This window comes from Daktulosphaira vitifoliae, unplaced genomic scaffold, assembly GCF_025091365.1.
Source record: "Daktulosphaira vitifoliae isolate Bord-2020 unplaced genomic scaffold, ASM2509136v1 Scaffold_1, whole genome shotgun sequence".
NCBI lineage: Eukaryota > Metazoa > Arthropoda > Insecta > Hemiptera > Phylloxeridae > Daktulosphaira > Daktulosphaira vitifoliae.
The window spans coordinates 16,877,537-16,896,721 of record NW_026099572.1 but is presented as its reverse complement, the minus strand read 5'-3'; the positions used below and the strand labels follow the sequence as shown (position 1 = coordinate 16,896,721).

The 19,185-nt window shown below is 26.1% G+C and overlaps 1 protein-coding gene across 4 annotated transcripts in view; it reads left to right on the top strand.

The window, feature by feature from the left end:
• The window catches only part of LOC126910445 (protocadherin-like wing polarity protein stan), a 31,785-nt gene extending 12,934 nt beyond the window's left edge, over positions 1-18,851 (top strand). Inside the window, exons 20-41 of one of the 4 annotated variants that reach the window (XM_050693020.1) lie at positions 3,825-3,979; positions 4,196-4,362; positions 4,419-4,688; positions 4,760-4,928; positions 5,773-5,898; positions 6,291-6,436; positions 6,594-6,777; positions 7,702-7,901; positions 7,973-8,182; positions 9,760-9,946; positions 10,020-10,159; positions 10,229-10,583; positions 12,454-12,607; positions 12,722-12,866; positions 12,928-13,143; positions 13,208-13,575; positions 13,639-14,040; positions 14,090-14,460; positions 15,614-15,844; positions 15,930-16,197; positions 18,418-18,430; positions 18,752-18,851. In XM_050693020.1, coding sequence (XP_050548977.1) covers positions 3,825-3,979; positions 4,196-4,362; positions 4,419-4,688; positions 4,760-4,928; positions 5,773-5,898; positions 6,291-6,436; positions 6,594-6,777; positions 7,702-7,901; positions 7,973-8,182; positions 9,760-9,946; positions 10,020-10,159; positions 10,229-10,583; positions 12,454-12,607; positions 12,722-12,866; positions 12,928-13,143; positions 13,208-13,575; positions 13,639-14,040; positions 14,090-14,460; positions 15,614-15,844; positions 15,930-16,197; positions 18,418-18,430; positions 18,752-18,766 — 4,492 coding nt within the window. In that variant the 3' untranslated portion in view covers positions 18,767-18,851. The remainder of the gene's footprint in view (positions 1-3,824; positions 3,980-4,195; positions 4,363-4,418; positions 4,689-4,759; positions 4,929-5,772; positions 5,899-6,290; positions 6,437-6,593; positions 6,778-7,701; positions 7,902-7,972; positions 8,183-9,759; positions 9,947-10,019; positions 10,160-10,228; positions 10,584-12,453; positions 12,608-12,721; positions 12,867-12,927; positions 13,144-13,207; positions 13,576-13,638; positions 14,041-14,089; positions 14,461-15,613; positions 15,845-15,929; positions 16,198-18,417; positions 18,431-18,751) is intronic. The other 3 variants (XM_050693022.1, XM_050693023.1, XM_050693021.1) reach the window with 3 other exon arrangements.
• Positions 18,852-19,185: the final 334 nt, after the last annotated feature.

Here is a 19,185-nt window from a genome sequence, read left to right as displayed (position 1 = left end):
ACACTTTCAAAAGTTACGTTGAAAAAGTTCTACTTTCTATATGCATTTTTTAGATTTAAACCGCCCTCGTATATAGGATAATGGTCCGATTTAAAAAAACAGTATGTCGAATGAAAGATGTATATAAATACTACTTCTAATGAAAAAATTGTATTGATCCATACATTTTTCAAAAAGTTATAGCATAATAAAGTTAAAAATGGAAAATACAAAATCGAAAATTTTCACACAAAAATAGCATTCGGTAGCCATTTTCACCATGAAGATAAAATAAAGTCCGAAATTTTTTTTTTCCATGATAAAGTATATTACATTAGCTTTAATTTAAGATATATATAAAAGTGTCAGACTTTCCGGAACACTTTCAAAATTTAAGTTGAAAAAGTCAATTTTTTGTGAAAAAGTTGTCATTTTGAATCCCCCCCTGTAGGCAGGTAAAAAGTCAGATTTATAAAAAAAATATACCAAATGATAGGTAAAGACATCATGCATCTACAAAAAAAAGAATTATATTGATCCATACATCTTTCGAGAAGTTATAGCATTATAAAGTTAAAAATATAAAAAAGAATTTTTTTACAAAAATCGTATTTTTTTTATTAAGTTTAATGTCTGTTTTCACCATGAAGATAAAATAAAGTCCGAAATTTTTTTTTACCATTATAAAGTATATTACATTAGCTTTAATTTAAGATATATATAAAAGTGTCAGACCTTCCGGAACACTTTCAAAAGTTACGTTGAAAAAGTTCTACTTTCTATATGCATTTTTATGTTTTGAATCCCCCCTGTATTTAGGGAAATGGTCCGATTTAAAAAAACAGTATGTCGAATGAAAGATCTATATAAATACTACTTCTCATAAAAAAATTGTAATGATTCATACATTTTTCAAAAAGTTATAGCATAATAAAGTTAAAAATGGAAAATACAAAATCGAAAATTTTCACACAAAAATAGCATTCGGTAGCCATTTTCACCATGAAGATAAGATAAAATTTTTTTTTTTCATGATGAAGCATATTACATGAGCTTTAATTTAAGATATATATAAAAGTGTCAGACCTTCCGGAACATTTTCAAAATTTAAGTTAAAAAAATTAATTTTTTGATATGCATTTTTATGTTTTGAATCCCCCCTGTATTTAGGGAAATGGTCCGATTTAAAAAAACAGTATGTCGAATGAAAGATCTATATAAATACTACTTCTCATAAAAAAATTGTAATGATTCATACATTTTTCAAAAAGTTATAGCATAATAAAGTTAAAAATGGAAAATACAAAATCGAAAATTTTCACACAAAAATAGCATTCGGTAGCCATTTTCACCATGAAGATAAGATAAAGTCCGAAATTTTTTTTTTTCATGATAAAGCATATTACATTAGCTTTAATTTAAGATATATATAAAAGTGTCAGACCTTCCGGAACATTTTCAAAATTTAAGTTAAAAAAATTAATTTTTTGTGAAAAAGTTGTCATTTTAAATCCCCCCTTGTGGGCAGGTTAAGGGTTAAATTTACAAAAAAAATATACCAAATGATAAGTAAAGACATGAAGCATCTATATAAAAAAAATTTATATTAATATGTTCATTTTTGAAAAAGTTATNCATGATGAAGCATATTACATTAGCTTTAATTTAAGATATATATAAAAGTGTCAGACCTTCCGGAACATTTTCAAAATTGAAGTTGAACATTACCTTTAATTTGGTATATTTTTTGTATAAATTTGACCTTTTTTCTGCCCACAGGGGAGGATTTAAAATGACAATTTTTTCACAAAAAATTAACTTTTTCAATTTAACATTTTCAAAATGTTTTGAAAAGGTCTGACACTTTTATATATATCTTAAATTGAAGCTTATGTAATATACTTTAATTTGAAAAAAAAAAATTTGACCTCTGGACTTGTCTTCATGGTGAAAACGGCTATCAAATGCTATTTTTGTGTGAAAATTTTCGATTTTATAATTGACATTTTTTACTTTAAAGTGCTATAACTTTTTAAAAAATGTATGGATCAATACAATTTTTTCACGAGAAATAGTATTTATACACATCTTTCATTGGACATACTTTTTTCCCTATATATGGGGGGGCTTCAAATATAAAAAATGCATATAGAAAGTAGTACTTTTTCAACTTAACTTTTGAAAATGTTCCGGAAGGTCTGACACTTTTATATATATCTTAAATTAAAGCTAATGTAATATACTTTATTATGAAAAAAAAAAATTTCGGACTTTATCTTATCTTCATGGTGAAAATGGCTACCGAATGCTATTTTTGTGTGAAAATTTTCGATTTTGTATTTTCCATTTTTAACTTTATTATGCTATAACTTTTTGAAAAATGTATGAATCATTACAATTTTTTTATGAGAAGTAGTATTTATATAGATCTTTCATTCGACATACTGTTTTTTTAAATCGGACCATTTCCCTAAATACAGGGGGGATTCAAAACATAAAAATGCATATAGAAAGTAGAACTTTTTCAACGTAACTTTTGAAAGTGTTCCGGAAGGTCTGACACTTTTATATATATCTTAAATTAAAGCTAATGTAATATACTTTATAATGGTAAAAAAAAATTTCGGACTTTATTTTATCTTCATGGTGAAAACAGACATTAAACTTAATAAAAAAAATACGATTTTTGTAAAAAAATTCTTTTTTATATTTTTAACTTTATAATGCTATAACTTCTCGAAAGATGTATGGATCAATATAATTCTTTTTTTTGTAGATGCATGATGTCTTTACCTATCATTTGGTATATTTTTTTTATAAATCTGACTTTTTACCTGCCTACAGGGGGGGATTCAAAATGACAACTTTTTCACAAAAAATTGACTTTTTCAACTTAAATTTTGAAAGTGTTCCGGAAAGTCTGACACTTTTATATATATCTTAAATTAAAGCTAATGTAATATACTTTATCATGGAAAAAAAAAATTTCGGACTTTATTTTATCTTCAAGGTGAAAATGGCTACCAAATGCTATTATTGTGTGAAAATTCTCAATTTTATTTTTTACATTTTTAACATTATAATGCTATAACTTATTGAAAAGTGTATTGATCAATATAATTTTTTTATGGGAAATACTATTTTCTAATAATCTCTTTTTTATTCTACATACTTTGTCTTAATCAGGATATTAATAAGGAACTAGCAGTTTATGAAGCTTTTGGAATAATCCACCAATTTTTTAAAATTAAACACTATCTAAAGATTTGCATCGAAGCGTTTTTTTTTGATAGTGATTTTAATCACTGTCAGATATCATTATACTTGATCCAACTATGCCACGTCACCACTGTGCCCCGACCCCCCTGTGCTGGGTTTTTAGATTGTATCAGAATACAATTTGATAATGTTTTCCATCCCATGGAAACTTTATATACTTATAAATAAAATACCTGAGAATTAAGTCCAATATCAAATTGTATAGATAAAAACATAATGTTTTCTAACAAAATTTAAGATAATTGTATTTACCTTAAATAAAATGTGGTTAAATTTGTATGTATGTTAAAATATAGATAACATTAAGCAAAATTATAGAACGAATAATATACTAAAGAACATGACAATAACTGATCTTATAGAGAATTTTTGCTTAGTAATAATATTGGTTGACAAACCAAAATAATGATAAATTATTTTGTGAAAATGATTAATTTTTAAATTTTTGACAATATTTAAGCACAATTGCATTATGATAGTGTTATGTCACTGTCAAATTTAAAATCTATTGTTAATTTAATTGTGTATGGTCCATATAGTAATGTTTTTTATATTTTTAAAATTAGTTATGTAGCTGATAATGGAACAATTATTGGATGTCCAGAACGGAAATTATTTTGTATGGATAATCCTTGTAAAAATAGCGGTCATTGTACAGATCATTGGGGAACTTTTAAATGCACATGTCCAGAATCTTGGGGAGGAAAAGATTGTAGTCAACGTAAGTAAACATTTTTTTTATCAGTAATAAATATAAATATTTATTTCAAATATTTTCAATAGTAAAATAAATAATTTTATTGTTAGAACTAGAGAATTTATATTTTAAAAAATAATAATAAATTTAATTTAAATTAATCACAAAAATTACTTCATTTACTGTTGATAACTTCTAACTTTTAATAATACAGCTTATATATTTATTTTTTTCTTATAGCTTTACGATCAATTTGGCGTTTTTCTGGAGATGGTATTGTAGCTTTTAACCCGTTGTTACGAACTATTCAGTTTCCTTGGTATACATCATTGTCATTAAAAACTAAAATATCAAATTCGCCAGTCATGACAGTAAATATAGGACAAAATACTACTGCCAGAGTATTTGTAAGTTAAAAGGAATGAGTTATAAACATTTTTCATTTATATGAAAATATTTATAGTTGGAAAGTGGCTATATTGTATATATTGTTGATGGTCAAAAAGCAGTATTTAGTAATGTAAAAGTAAATGATGGTAAATGGCATAACTTAGAAATTATATGGCAAAATACAGGTGGAGTGAAATTTATGTTAGACTATGGAGTTCGATCATTAGTTAAAACACTTAATGCTAAATTACAAGGACAATTTGTTGGAAAAATCCAATTAGGAAACTTTAATGAAGAATTAACAGATATAGATAAAAGTTCAGGTTTTAATGGTTGTATAAAAGTAAGAATTTTTTTTTTACTATGTTTTTTGTTTTCTATGAAAATGAACATTTTTACTAACACTTAAAATAGGATGTACGAATTGGACATAGTGGTGGAACAACAGTTTTAGAAATCCCTGAAATGATGATACGCGTAAGAGAAGATTGTGAACAAGAAAATCCCTGTGAATATAACAAATGTCCAGTACATAGTGATTGTATACCATCATGGCATAATTATACTTGTAAATGTCATTCAGGTATGAAATACATTTTTTATATATAGAAATCTATCTTCATATACAGTGGCATATCCAGAATTGTTTATTGAGGGTGGGTATTTTTCATGTACTTTCCTTATGTCTTAAAAAGACGTCACTTTAATTTTTCAATTGGCTACATACTTATTTAACTAGCTTATAAAATGATCTAGTTATGAAAAAGACTTGTCGATAACAACTTTAGGCTTAGTATTTCGGAAGTTATTAACATTTTTATATCTAGGTGTCAAGAGAAGTGAGGTTAAGAAATATTAATTGATAAAAATAAAAATACCTATACTTCACCTCAAGTAATTACTTTTAATTATTAATAACTTCCAAAATACAAGAGTTGTTATTGGCTTGTTATTTTCTTAATTACATAATATAGTAACTCTAGTAACGGTTTTATCAGAATAAAAGTAATCAGTATAAATTAGTATTGCACTATTTAAAATTAACAGCAATTTGATGAAAAAAAAAATAAATCTGGTATTATTTAATAATTTATAAGGTCTATGATAAATCCAGACTGATTTTTGGATTTAATATAATTTTTTATAATATTGATGTAAATATTGAATTAAAAGCACTCGATTCCAATAAATCAGATATCACATTTATCAATCGATATTTAATATCATATTGCATATTGAAAAATAATTAATTTTTTTTTTTTTACATAAATGTTTCAAACCACTTAAACTATCTGTACATTAAAATAAATCTTTAATAATCAAAATTGTTCAAATTATTGACTAAAATGTTATTTTTAAAAAAATAACATTTTCAATTGCTGTTTTTATAGTATTTATTTAGTAAAAAATCTTAACTAATTATGCAGGTTTTGTTGGTAAAACTTGTGAGAATATTTGTGATACTAACCCATGTGAAAATAATGCAATATGTGAAGAAAAGCCTAAAAGTGTACGTGGATATACATGCCATTGCAAGTCTTCAAGTTTTACAGGTAAGAAGTATTTGTTTGATTGTATTTAATTTTTTTTAATGTTCACAGACCTATATATAATAGTATAAAAATTATGAATAATTTCTATAATATAAAAGTTATACTTAATTTTTTTATTAGTTTTACAGATATTATTTAAAAAAATTAAATATTAATTTTTTTTTCAAATTAAAAATATTAAAGTAGTTAAGTTGAAACATAATTTTAATATATCTACCGACTTATTAGTTTTAAATAAATATATTTTATTTGTCATTAATTTATTTAGAAGTTAAAGAATTATTACTTTTAATATTGTAAACAATTTTACTAATCTATTGCCATACTTAAAAATTATTCGTGATAATAATAAAATTTTAACATTCTTCAATCAATTCTATTAATTTTTATAGGTGAATACTGTGAAAATGAACTTCAAGAATCATGTCCGATTAGCTGGTGGGGTCATCATCGTGGAGTCTGTGGACCATGTAATTGTAGGGTAGATAATGGTTACAATCCTCATTGCAATAAAACTACTGGTCAATGTTATTGTAAGGTAGTTTATCTTATTTATGAGTTCAATAGATTAATATAAAAATTTAATCATTTTTTCAATCAATTCACTAATTAATGAATAATATTTAGTTAACATTTAATCAACTTAGAAAATTTAACATTCGAAAAAAAATAACTTTGCTAATTTATGATTTTAGGATAATCATTTTACACCTTATGATTCTGATAAATGTTTAGAATGTGGTTGTTACAATATTGGTTCTTTTGACCGATCTTGTGACTCTACTTCTGGACAGTGTAAATGTCGTCCAGGAGTAATTGGGAGAAAATGTGATAAATGTCCCAATTCTTATGCTGAAGTTACCTTAAATGGTTGTGAAGGTATTCAAATTTTTTTTTTATAATTTTATTTTATTCGTATTCAATCTACAATATTATGGTCATATTATTATCATAAAAAAAATAATTAGAATTTAATGATCATGTTAACTGATAAAAAACGCATTAATCAGAATTAAATAAAATTATATATTTTATAGTTCACACATAATTATTATGCATATATTACTTTATTATTGGTACATACAAATTTTTGGGAGAGCAGGGTTAATTGTGAACCGGATTCACTGTGGGATGACATTCTGTCACACCTAAGTGATGTCTGCCCACGATTACTTTAACTTAACGTGTACTTGTGTTATATTCGCAAAACAGGTTGACGTGTGACTACTGTTTGGATTGCCCGGGAGAGTCAGACAACGCTCTGCACACCCTCTTCAGGTGCAGGGCATGGGTCCAGGAGCGGAACTTTTTAGAATCCCAACTTTGGTCTATAGTGGATCTGGTGTTGAGAAGTTGAGAGGCGTGGAGGCTTGTCCAGGTGTTCACTGAATCTGTTTTTAAAAAGAAGAACGAAGCAGAACACCTGAGACAGAGACAGCCACGCCGCCCGGTACAGGAAGACTTGAGGCGCTGGTTTTAAATTATTGGGTTTTCGCCTTAGGTTTTTGTGTTTTGTGACAACCCTCCCAACGGGGGAGGCCACACAATGTTGTGAATCAGCTTTTGATTAATTTCTGGCTGAGTCACAACGTGATGGTGTAAATTATTATTAACGTGTGGGCTGCCCGCCCTAAAATAATGCCTAACGGCAGTTCCAAAATAATGCCGGCCGTATTAAAAAAAAAAAAAAGGGTTAATTGTGAATATGTATAATTGAAACATTTTTAATTAAGGTTCTACTGTATATTAATAAAATATTTATGTATATATATATATAATATATATAATATATATATTTTTTAGTAATTTACGATGGTTGTCCTAAAAGTATATCTGAAAAAATATGGTGGCCAAGAGCAAAATGGGGTGAACTTGTAATTGAAAATTGTCCACCTGGTTCTGTAGGAAAAGCTACTAGATTATGTCAAAATACATTAAATGGATGGCAAAGGCCTTATACTTTTAACTGTGTCTCCAATTTGTTCATTGAACTTCAACAACTTGTTAGTTTGTTATTATTCATAGTATTTTTTTTATTTTTATAAATATTAATTTAAAACTACTTAAATTCTAGACAAAAGATTTAGAATCTAAGTCGATGAAAGTCACCACATTTGTTGCAGTTAATAGTGCTATTAGTCTCCATGAAGCACTTAATAACACCCATGATCTTCATGGTTCTGATATTCTTATTGGTCAAAAATTAGTTAGACAACTATTGTCTCATGAAGGATCTTTGTCTGGGTTGAATTTAACCCATAGCCAAGACAAGGATTACATTAAGGTGCGTATTTTATGTAACTTTAATTATAAAGCATATGAAAGTTCTATTTTAAACATATTGGACTATTTTACATTTTATGTTGAAATAATAACAAAATGTATAAAGACTTATTAAAAAATTAATATATTTTTAAACATACTATTGAATAATTGTAATAATAAAAATTATTATTTATAATAAAGCCAATTTTAGGCTACAAATTAAATTAAAAAATAATGCCTTATAAATCAATTTTCACATTAATGTATTATATTTAACACTCTCATCCTTAAACAAATTTTAGACATTTCATTATTATTTATAATATTTAATAACGAATACTTAGAAGGTAATAATAACGTATATTATGTATTTTTTTTTAAATTAAAATAAAGGCTGCAGCAGCAAAGGCCAAGATTACATATATATCAAGTGTATTTTACAATAAAATAGCTATTTAAATAATTAGATTAGGTTAACAATGTGTAACGTTTGTTTTATTTTAATAATTATTGAAATAACAAATATATTTTGTTTTTATTGACATTACAGTATAAATTAGAAGTTGTATTTAACTCTTGGTTCCTAAATGTATCCGGGCACCACCATTGTTATTAGGGCAATGGTACCATTTAATTTTAAATTATTTAATTGAATTAAAATAACTACCCCAGTGTTTATATGTATGTTATAGGATTTATTGTACGTTAAATTTATATTATAAATAATTACTCACATGTAAATGTTATATTACAACATTGCTAAGTTCATGTATATATATTCTAAACTACTTTTCATGATGAATTGTTGTGATATTTTATAGTTGACAATACTTTTGTTGTAATTTTCGTTGGTGGATTGCAAATTGTTGACACATTATCATTTAGTTGGTACTTATCCATATTGGATAAGGACCATGACCTCTGTAACCCACGTTACACAAAATTTACATGATTATTTTAGTTTTTGAGCTTTACAAACTAAATATGCATAGTAATAATCTTTATTATTGAATTTACTTTTTGTTGTCCGGATTCACTTTAATAGACTTAATAATTAAAATTTTTATTTATTATGTATATCTGTTAAAAAATATCACAATTTTAAAATTTTTATTAGCTTTATACTTTTTTGTTAAATGACCTTACCTACACTATATTTTTCACTCAAGTAATCTTAAAAAAATCAACTTACTGATTTTGCACTTTCCTGTGTTGAGTGTATTGTGTATTGAGTGGACTGTGTTTTGTATGAAATTGACCAGAAAGTTCAAGTTAAATAGATTATCTATGTTGGTAAGTGCGCTGAGAGAATTGGTCAAGATAATTGAGTCTCTGATATTGTTCTCTTGAATATATTAAAATGCCTTTAGTATAGCAGTGTATGTGTCAGCTGTGTATATAGAGCAATGTTTTGGTAACTTATAGGTTTTATAGAAGTTTTTAAGTACTATAGACAATCCTACTACTTCTTCCATCTTAGATATATAGTTTTAGTTTTGGTAATTGTTCTATAAATTTGGTATTATTATTATGCATATTAATTATAAAAGTTTTTATGAGAAAATTTATCTAAAAATTATTATTACTTTTTTTTAGAATTTAATAATGGCTTCAAGCCGTTTATTGGATATACACGAAAGTGATCATTGGCAACAATTAAATATTTTAACATCTGAAAGTCCATTTGGTTTGATGAATACGATAAATAATTATGTGACAACTCTATTAACTACTCAACATGATACATACACTGATCCTTTTGAAATTGTATCTCCTAATATTGGTAAAAGAAAAGAAAGAAATGTGGTCTGCAATTTTAAGAAAAAAAATTATTTATTTATTTATTTATTTTGTAGTTATTGGTTTAGATATTGTTACTGCTGAAAGTTTGTTTGGATTTGAGTCTGAACAAGATAACCCTGATTTGTCAACTTTTGCTGCTACAAAGGAAAAAATTAACTTACCAGATTCTTCCATTCTTCAACCAGCTATTCAAGTATGTGTAAACATTTTATGTTCTTAATTTAAGTATGTTTATTTTTCTTAACTAAAATAATATTTTTAGGTTTTAAGTATAAAGCCAGGTTCTGAAATATTAGGTTTGAAAAAAATTGGTAGTCCAGTCGTTGTTCTACCCAAATATAATAATTACTTGCTTGAATCTTCAAAGTTTGATAAACATACTCAAGTTATGGTTCCTATTGATTTACTGGGAATAGAGCCAATAAAACAAGGAATGACTACTACTAAAGGACAACTGTCTAAAAACAATGCAGTTGTTGGTTATGTCCAATACCGTACTATTGGTGCTTTATTACCTTTACACTATGACGATACTGTTTTAAAAAGGTATTCAGTAGATCTTCAAGTTAGTTCATCAGTTATGGCGTTTGTTGCTGCTTTAAATAATAGCTCAAAAGGTATGTTTAAAATATAGTATCTGTTTAGTTAAGTATTAATAAAAGACTTAATCTTCAATATAATGTTTTTTAGCTTTGATGCTACCCATAGTGTTCTCAAAAGTTATTTTAGGGGGACAAAATTAAATATTTTAATGTCACATATTAAATATAAAACTGTATTTAATCAGTTTATTAAATAATATGATGTTTTAAACCAGTAAACGTTCAATTATACAATTGTACTAGATTACCAAATGGTTCAAAATGAAGTTTTGAAAAACTATCTATATTGTTCAAGTCTATAGTGAAATATAATGTGTTCACGATATTAAAATTTATATAATACTTAAAATCTCCTAAAAAGAAAGGTATTAAAAGTTTAATATCAAATTTGAATTCAATGACCTTAATAAAATATTTTCATATGTTATATTATAAATTGATAAAAGGCCCTCTATAATCCCACTAAAAAGGGAATATATGAAAAAATGAGGTCAAAATTGATTTAACAATATAAAACAATTGTTATCAACCTTTTTTTAGAAGTTTTGACTAATATTAATTTTGTCCTGCTAAAATTACATTTTAGAACACTGCGAAACTGAAAAGCTATTAATTTTACAATTATGTTTTTATATATTTTCTAGTTGATGACATTACCCTCCAAAATTAGGATTTTAAACTTTTTTAAAAATGGATGTGTCAAAATAAATTAATTTTTATAAATATTTTAGGTATATTTATTTTTTAAAAATCTGACCCTTTACCTATCTAAAGGGGGCGATTCAAGATTGCTACTTTTGCTTGAAAAATTAAGTTTTTCAAATTGATTTTTGAAAATGTTCAGTAAATACTCCGAGCTTTAAATATATATTAAATTAAAGCTTATGTTGCGTGTTATAAGCTAAAATAAAAAATTGTCTTTATGCCTTATCTTCTATGTGCCCTAGTTAAAAATCATTTTATATTTGGGCTAAAATTTTTTTTTCATATTTAATTTTTTCAACTTTAAATTGCCATAATTAATTGAAATATGTATGAATCAATAAAATTTTTGTTGTTAGTACTATATTCATATCACGTTTAATTTCAGTGTCAAGTAGCCACTAAAATTAAACAAAAACCGTTTTTCATATCTTTACAGAAAATGTTTACAACTTTCAATGTCAATCCAATATTTATATTAAAAGGAAGGGGGCTTTCTCTTATATTCTAGCTACCAATGGCTTATAATAAATTGAGGTACACAAATTATAGAATGATTCTTTATTAATAGCCACTTTTAGTTACTTTACTTCTCTTAAAATAATAATTATGTTAAAAAAATTATTTTTGATATTTTTTAGTTTCATTTATTTCTTGATTTATAAATAATTAAGAATTTTTTAAATCATCCTTTATATTTTATAAGAGTGTAACCTTAAATTTTTTAAATTACAACATGTATATTTAACTAGCTTACAAAATAGAAAATGATTTAATTAAGAAAATGACTGGTTGCAACTTTTAGCTTTCTATTTCTATAGTTATTAAAACTGGTCCTAAAGTTACTGAATATAAAATAAAAATAAAAATTTGAACTTGGTTTTAAAAGTATTTTTTGAACATATATTCTTTTGCACCTAGTTAACTCAAGTATCTAATAATGTTAATAAATAGTTGTGAATAGTATCTAAAAAAGAAGAAAGGTGTGCAATATTAAAAAATTCTTCAAAATTGGTATTAAAATTTTGTAGATATATTTTAGTTGAATCTTGATTTATGAAGGCATACTTAATTTTTAAATGTATTATTTGGTAAATTTAAATATGATTTTTAATTGGTCAGCTATAAATTTGATGAATTTAATATTTTTAAAAGCATAATAAATTGATAATTTTCTTGATAGGAAAATATCGTCATTCAATTAGAAAAAGAGATGTATCTGTACCATCTGATAGATCACCACTTGAATCTCTAATTCGTGTAAGAATTTGGCTCAATAAACATCCAATTACTATACGATCTAACCCACAATGTGTACGATGGTCTACTTCTAGAGTGTAAGTATCAATTTTTTTGTTTACTTATGAAAGGTTAATCACTAAAATATTCAATAAATGTATTTTTTATTAAAGATTTTACTGAAATAGAATGTCATTTTTGATTAATTATAGACCTAGTGGAGAATGGACTCGAGCTGGCTGTCACACTGAGCTTCCTAACGAAGACAATTGGTGGGAAAAAGATCCTGTATTTATTAACTGCACTTGTAATCAACTGTCGACGTATGCTGTTCTTACCGATGTTGTTGATGAACTTGTATGGATTTTAATTGTCGCATAATATTTATATATATTTATTTAAATAATTGTTTTTTTAGTTCATTATTGAGTATTCCAATTTTGAGTTGTTTACAATTTTTATTTCATTTGGATTAGCTATCATTGCTTTGATTGTTACCTGTATATTACTAGTTGCAGTGCGTGCTGGAACTAATACAAGTTCAATTTATACTCATCTTGCATTTTGTCTTTTACTCACTCAATGTGTTTACTTAGCAGCTACTCAAACTAGAGGATCTTTATATACTTATGAGGTATTTAATTTTTAACAAATTTTTGATATATAATATTAAGTTAATATTTGTTTAATACTTTTAGATATGGTGTAAATTTTGTGCTATTATCTTGCACTATACCTGGTTGGCAACTATAGGTTGGTCTTTAGTCAGCGCACTTCATTTATATCGTATGTTGACTGAACTTCGTGATGTTAATCATGGCCAAATGGGATTTTATCATAGTATTGGCTATGTATTACCAGCAATTATTGTTAGTTTGTCTGTTGGCGTTCGTATTAACCAGTATGGAAATTTCTATTTCTGTTGGTTGTCAGTTTATGAGTCTGTTATTTGGAGTTTAATTGCACCAACATGCTTGGCTATTGCCATAACTATTATTGTTTTACTGTTATGTATTAGAGCTGCATTCACTCTTAAAGATCATGTTCTTGGCTATGGAAATTTGAGGTAAACACCCATAATTATTTTTAAACTATTATTATTTAATAATTTTATTGTTTCTGTTTTTAGAAGTGTTTTAGTTGTACAAGTTATCTGTGTACCTATACTTGTTGGAGTATGGTTATTAGAAGTGGTAGTAGCTTCAGAACATGATACTCGACTCACATACTCATTATGTGCAGCTGTTTGCAGTCAAGGTTGGCTTATTTTAGTAGGTTTATGTTATTCTAATGCTAAACTTAGATGCGGAGTTCATCATTGCGCTCTAAGACTTATTGGTAAAGAAGTGTTTGAAAAAAATGGACCAGATTCTGGTATTGATGCTGTATCACCTCCAACAATTAGATCTTCATTATCATACCGTAATACTACAGGTATTTTGGGGTCTGATATACCGAGAAAACCATTGGGAATTTCTATGTCTAGTACAACTTCTCGTTCAACTAACAAGACCAGTAGTAGTCCTTATAGGTAAATTTGATAGTGTGTTTCCTGTTATGTTTCTTATGATAATTTTAAGTCCAACATGTTTTAGGACTGATACTCATCTAAGGAATATATCAACAACAACAAGTAACTATGATCATTCTATTTCTGATTTGCCATCTAGTTTCCATAGGACTCATCATACATCAGATTCTGATTCTGAATGTTCAGGTGAAGGGAGAAGCTTAGATTTAGCATCATCACATAGCAGTGATGATGATGATTCTTCCCGTCATCAAGGACTTAGGAGTAATGTTACCTCTACTAGACCTACACCTTTCTTACCAGATATAAATGAAGATCCTGGTATGCCACCATCTCTAAATGTCATCACAAATTCACAATTGTTTCCTAATTTAAAACCTTTGTATGCTCCACGATGGACAAATCAACCATATCCTACAGGTATTTTAAATTTGAGTAGTGTAAAAATATAGTTTACAATAGAAGTAAATTGTAATTTTAGATTAATTATAATAATAAAAAACCCAGCACAGGGGGGTCGCGGCACAGTGGTGACGTAGCATAGTTGGATCAAGTATAATGATATCTGACAGTGATTAAAATCACTATAAAAAAAAAACGCTTCGATGCAAATCTTTAGTGTTTAATTTTAAAAAATTGGTAGATTATTCCAAAAACTACATAATCTGCTAGTTCCTTATTAATATCCTGATTAAGATATAGTAAGTCGAATAAAAAAGAAATTATAAAAAAATATTATTTCTCATGAAAATATTGTGTTGATCCATACACTTTTCAATAAGTTATAGCATTATAAAGTTAAAAATTTAAAAAAAAAATCTAGAATTTTCACACAAAAATAGTATTTGGTAGCCATTTTCACCGTGAAGACAAAATAAAGTCCGAAATTTTTTTTTTACATAATAAAGTAGATTACATTATCTTTAATTTAATATATATAGAAAAGTGTCACACCTTCCGGAACACTTTCAAAATTTAAGTTAAAAAAGTCAATTTTTTGTGAAAAAGTTGTCATTTTAAATCCCTCCTATGGGCAGGTAAAGGGTCAGATTTATACAAAAAATATACCAAATTAAAGGTAATGATATCATGCATCTATATAAAAAATTCTATTGATTTGGTTATTTTTAAAAAAGTTATGGCAATTTTAAGCAAAAAAAATTGAAAAAATTTCGAAAATTAGCGATTTTTAAATTTGTAATTTTTTTGGAGGTTTCCCCCATTTACGGGGAACGAGGGAATTTTTTTCAATTTTTGAGGGTAATGTCTTCGACTAGATACANTTACGGGAAATGAGGTAAATTTTTTCAATTTTTGAGGGTAATGTCTTTGACTAGATACAATTTGTGATCTTTTGACATATCATTGAAAGAAATCGGTTCGGTAAGAGCTGAGAAAAAGTGGTAACATATACAAAAAAAAAACACATCATAGTAAAACCAATACCTTCTCAGCTTCGCATCAAAGCTAAAACTAATTTTATGCAATTATTGTTAATAAGATATGTTATTACTAATAAATCAAAATTATAAAAAAAATACCTAAATTAATAATTGTAAATTGTATTTTATAGTTCAAGAAGAAGAACATAGCGAAGAACAACATCGTTGGATAGGATCAACCATTTCTGACCCTGATAATTCAGTAATCAATAATAGAATGTCTTTTGAACCTCCTCTAATAAACAATGGAGATTTTAATTATCATAAAAGTTCAACTTTTAATTCTTTGAATAAAACTGGATCAGATTGTGATGTTGATGATAAAATTAGTCTTGGAGAAAAATATTTATTTCCTTACACAGGTAAACATTGTTAAAAAAAATAATATAAATGCAACTAAGAATTTAAAAATTAATTTAATGTACATGTTTGTTAATTTTTTAATAGCTGAAGAAGATCATTGCCATTCACCGTATCGAGACATATATGGGGAAACACATAGACATAGTGATTTATACAACATAAACATGCCTTCATCTATAATTAGCCGAGGAAGTGAAAATGGTTCAATACATAGTGTTGATAATAGGTTTGTACCAACAATAACATATAGTCAGTCTGTATCGCCTACTCAAGCTTCCACTTCTACTCTTAATTTGCACACTAGACATGGTTACACTAATGAGTATGAAATACAAGAAATATTAGAGTCTGAGTAAGTTTTTATTAGAATGGATGTATTATCTTATTTTAATCTTAATTATTTGTATACACAAAAATTATTTGAAAAACTGTTGGCATATACAATAGTGTTTCATAAAGACTGGGATGATTGTTTATATTAGTTCCTGAACTATTATGGAACCCATATGTTCCCTTACTTGCCCTACTCACCAGCCCGGGGTCTCTGTGACTTTTAATTCTAACCCACAACAAAAACAAAGCTAGAAGAGAGCCAATTTGAGGTGCTCAAAAAAAAAAAAAACGAGTCTCCATGAGCTATACAGGGTGATTTTTTTATCATAACCCACTCAATTACTTACAGAATAATAATAATTTAAACATTTTTTTTATGTATTATCTTTAGTTAGACATTATTCTTGAATTTTTAACTATGTAATACTTTTTAAGTTCATCCCTTATGCCTTGTAAGGGGGTCAACTTTGTTTTTTTAAATGGTAACACATATTTTTAATTTAATAAAATGTTTGAGTTTTTAATTCAACAATAAATGGCATTTGAATTTTTAATAAAACTTAATTTGTTTATTATATATTAACATTTAAAGTTTCAAATTTTTGAGTTAATATATAGGTACAATACACAAGGGATTACAAATACAGGTAGCTAATTGATTTTTTATGACATCGATATTAGCAGGTATACAGCATTGTTATTATCAATGATAGTAAGGTACATTGTTGTGAGTTTATAAATACACTAACTGATAATACAGAAAATATATCTATTGATAATAAACAATCCGTGACTGAGACAGCAATGTCATAAAAATCCAATTAGCTACCTGTATTTATAATCCCTTGTGTATTATACCTATATATTAACTCAAAAATTTGAAACTTTAAATGTTAATATATAATAAACAAATTAAGTTTTATTAAAAATTCAAATGCCATTTATTGTTGAATTAAAAACTCAAACATTTTATTAAATTAAAAATATGTGTTACCATTTAAAAAAACAAAGTTGACCCCCTTACAAGGCATAAGGGATGAACTTAAAAAGTATTACATAGTTAAAAATTCAAGAATAATGTCTAACTAAAGATAATACATAAAAAAAATGTTTAAATTATTATTATTCTGTAAGTAATTGAGTGGATTATGATAAAAAAATCACCCTGTATAGGCGAATTTCAGTAAAATGTCAGAAGGAGGTTTGAGCACATATTCCAAAGCCTTTGGACCAAAGGTGACAGAAAAAGTATACTAAGTACATAGATTGAAAGATATTAAACATGAATATGCGCCAGATTTGTAAATTTTTAAGAATAAAATTTTACAGAATAATTGTTTATTAATTGAAAATAATTGAACACCACTTGTATTAACACTGTTATTTAACTTTAAAATGCATAAATAATGTCAATATTTTTAATGCATGAACCAAACTCATCAACTTGATTTTTAATGTTCTTTACTGAATCTAATTAAACAAATGTATAAAACATTTTTAAAATATAAATTTGACTCATTGTTATCTCCTTAGTTTCTATCCCAGCTATTTGGGGATGGCTGTACCTTACAATTATTTGACAGGATTTTTAAATACTTGACGTATCTTCATTATAGTCAGTTAGGGAAAAGATTAAAGTTCCTATATGGTCATCCATTCGAAAACCAACAACAAACAGCTCAACTAAACATCAACACTAAGGCAATAACTGAATGATTCACTGCGCCACACCACGGCCCAAAAATATAAATTTTACTATCATCATTATTTATTAAAGGTAATTCCTTGTCGTTGAAGCTTTACTCTCTGTTTGATGCCAAATTCTTCAGTGAAACAAAAGACGTATAGTTCATTAGTTCCAGTTTATTTTCAAAATATTGTTTCCTTGGGCGCCCTCTTGGTTTCTTCCCAGTTATTTTTCTTTCGAAGATGTTGATTATAAAGTCATTGTGCCGGATGATGTGTCCGATTAACTTTATTTTTCTTGATTCAAAATTTTACTATGGTTTTTTTTTTTAATTAATAAAAATTAAATAGTTTGATATACCATTTAAATAAATTGCAATTTATTAAACTTGAACTTAAATTTTTATCAGTAAAGATCATGTACAATTCTCTTCTATTTTTACTATATTAGTTTAACAAATTAATATTCATTTATATATTATCAATATAATATGACGTATAATGGTGTTTTTTCTTCTTTTACATTGCTGCATTGGTGTTTGAATTTTTATAGTGAAGAAGATGAGGTATGTATTAAAATTTGTTTTATTTAAATAAATAAATTAATATGTTGGTAATTATTGAAAATAAAGTAATTTATAATGCATAATTTATTTTTATTTTGTAGACATGTAATGAAATTTACATTAAATCATATTCTTGTTGTAACTAATTTAATAGACTTATTATTTCTCAATAATAATAAGTTCTTGCTAATGATGTTATGTTAATTTAATTAATTTTGATAACATTTTTCACTATAAAAAAAATTGTCAAAATAAGTATAAAAATTTTCAATTGCTGTACTAAGTTTTTCAAATATAACTTTTTGCTTACTTTTTTTACAGGATAGATTCGAGTGAAACTTCAGTTTAGTATTTGATTTGAAGCAGTACAAAAATGATGTTACCTCTATGATTAATTCACTAATAAGTAAAATAAGTATAATTACAATAAAAAAATGCAAATATATTTCCAATAAGCACTCACTTCAATGTGGCTTTCAAAAATGAATTTTGATTTTAATGTAACAAATGTTCTTTAAGATGAAAATAACTAATGGTCTCATTTTTTTTTTATCAATATGATTTTTTAGTGCTATTTATTTATATTTTAAGTTGTGATGTCCAAAAAAAGGTTAGAGAATTTTTATCTTTTATTTATTTGATTATTATTTTTTTTTTTCAGAAGATTCGTTACTGACTTTACTTTTATATATAAGATGTCTCAGTTCTATCTGACAAATCCACATACTTCTCTTATTGTCAGTTAGGACTGAAAC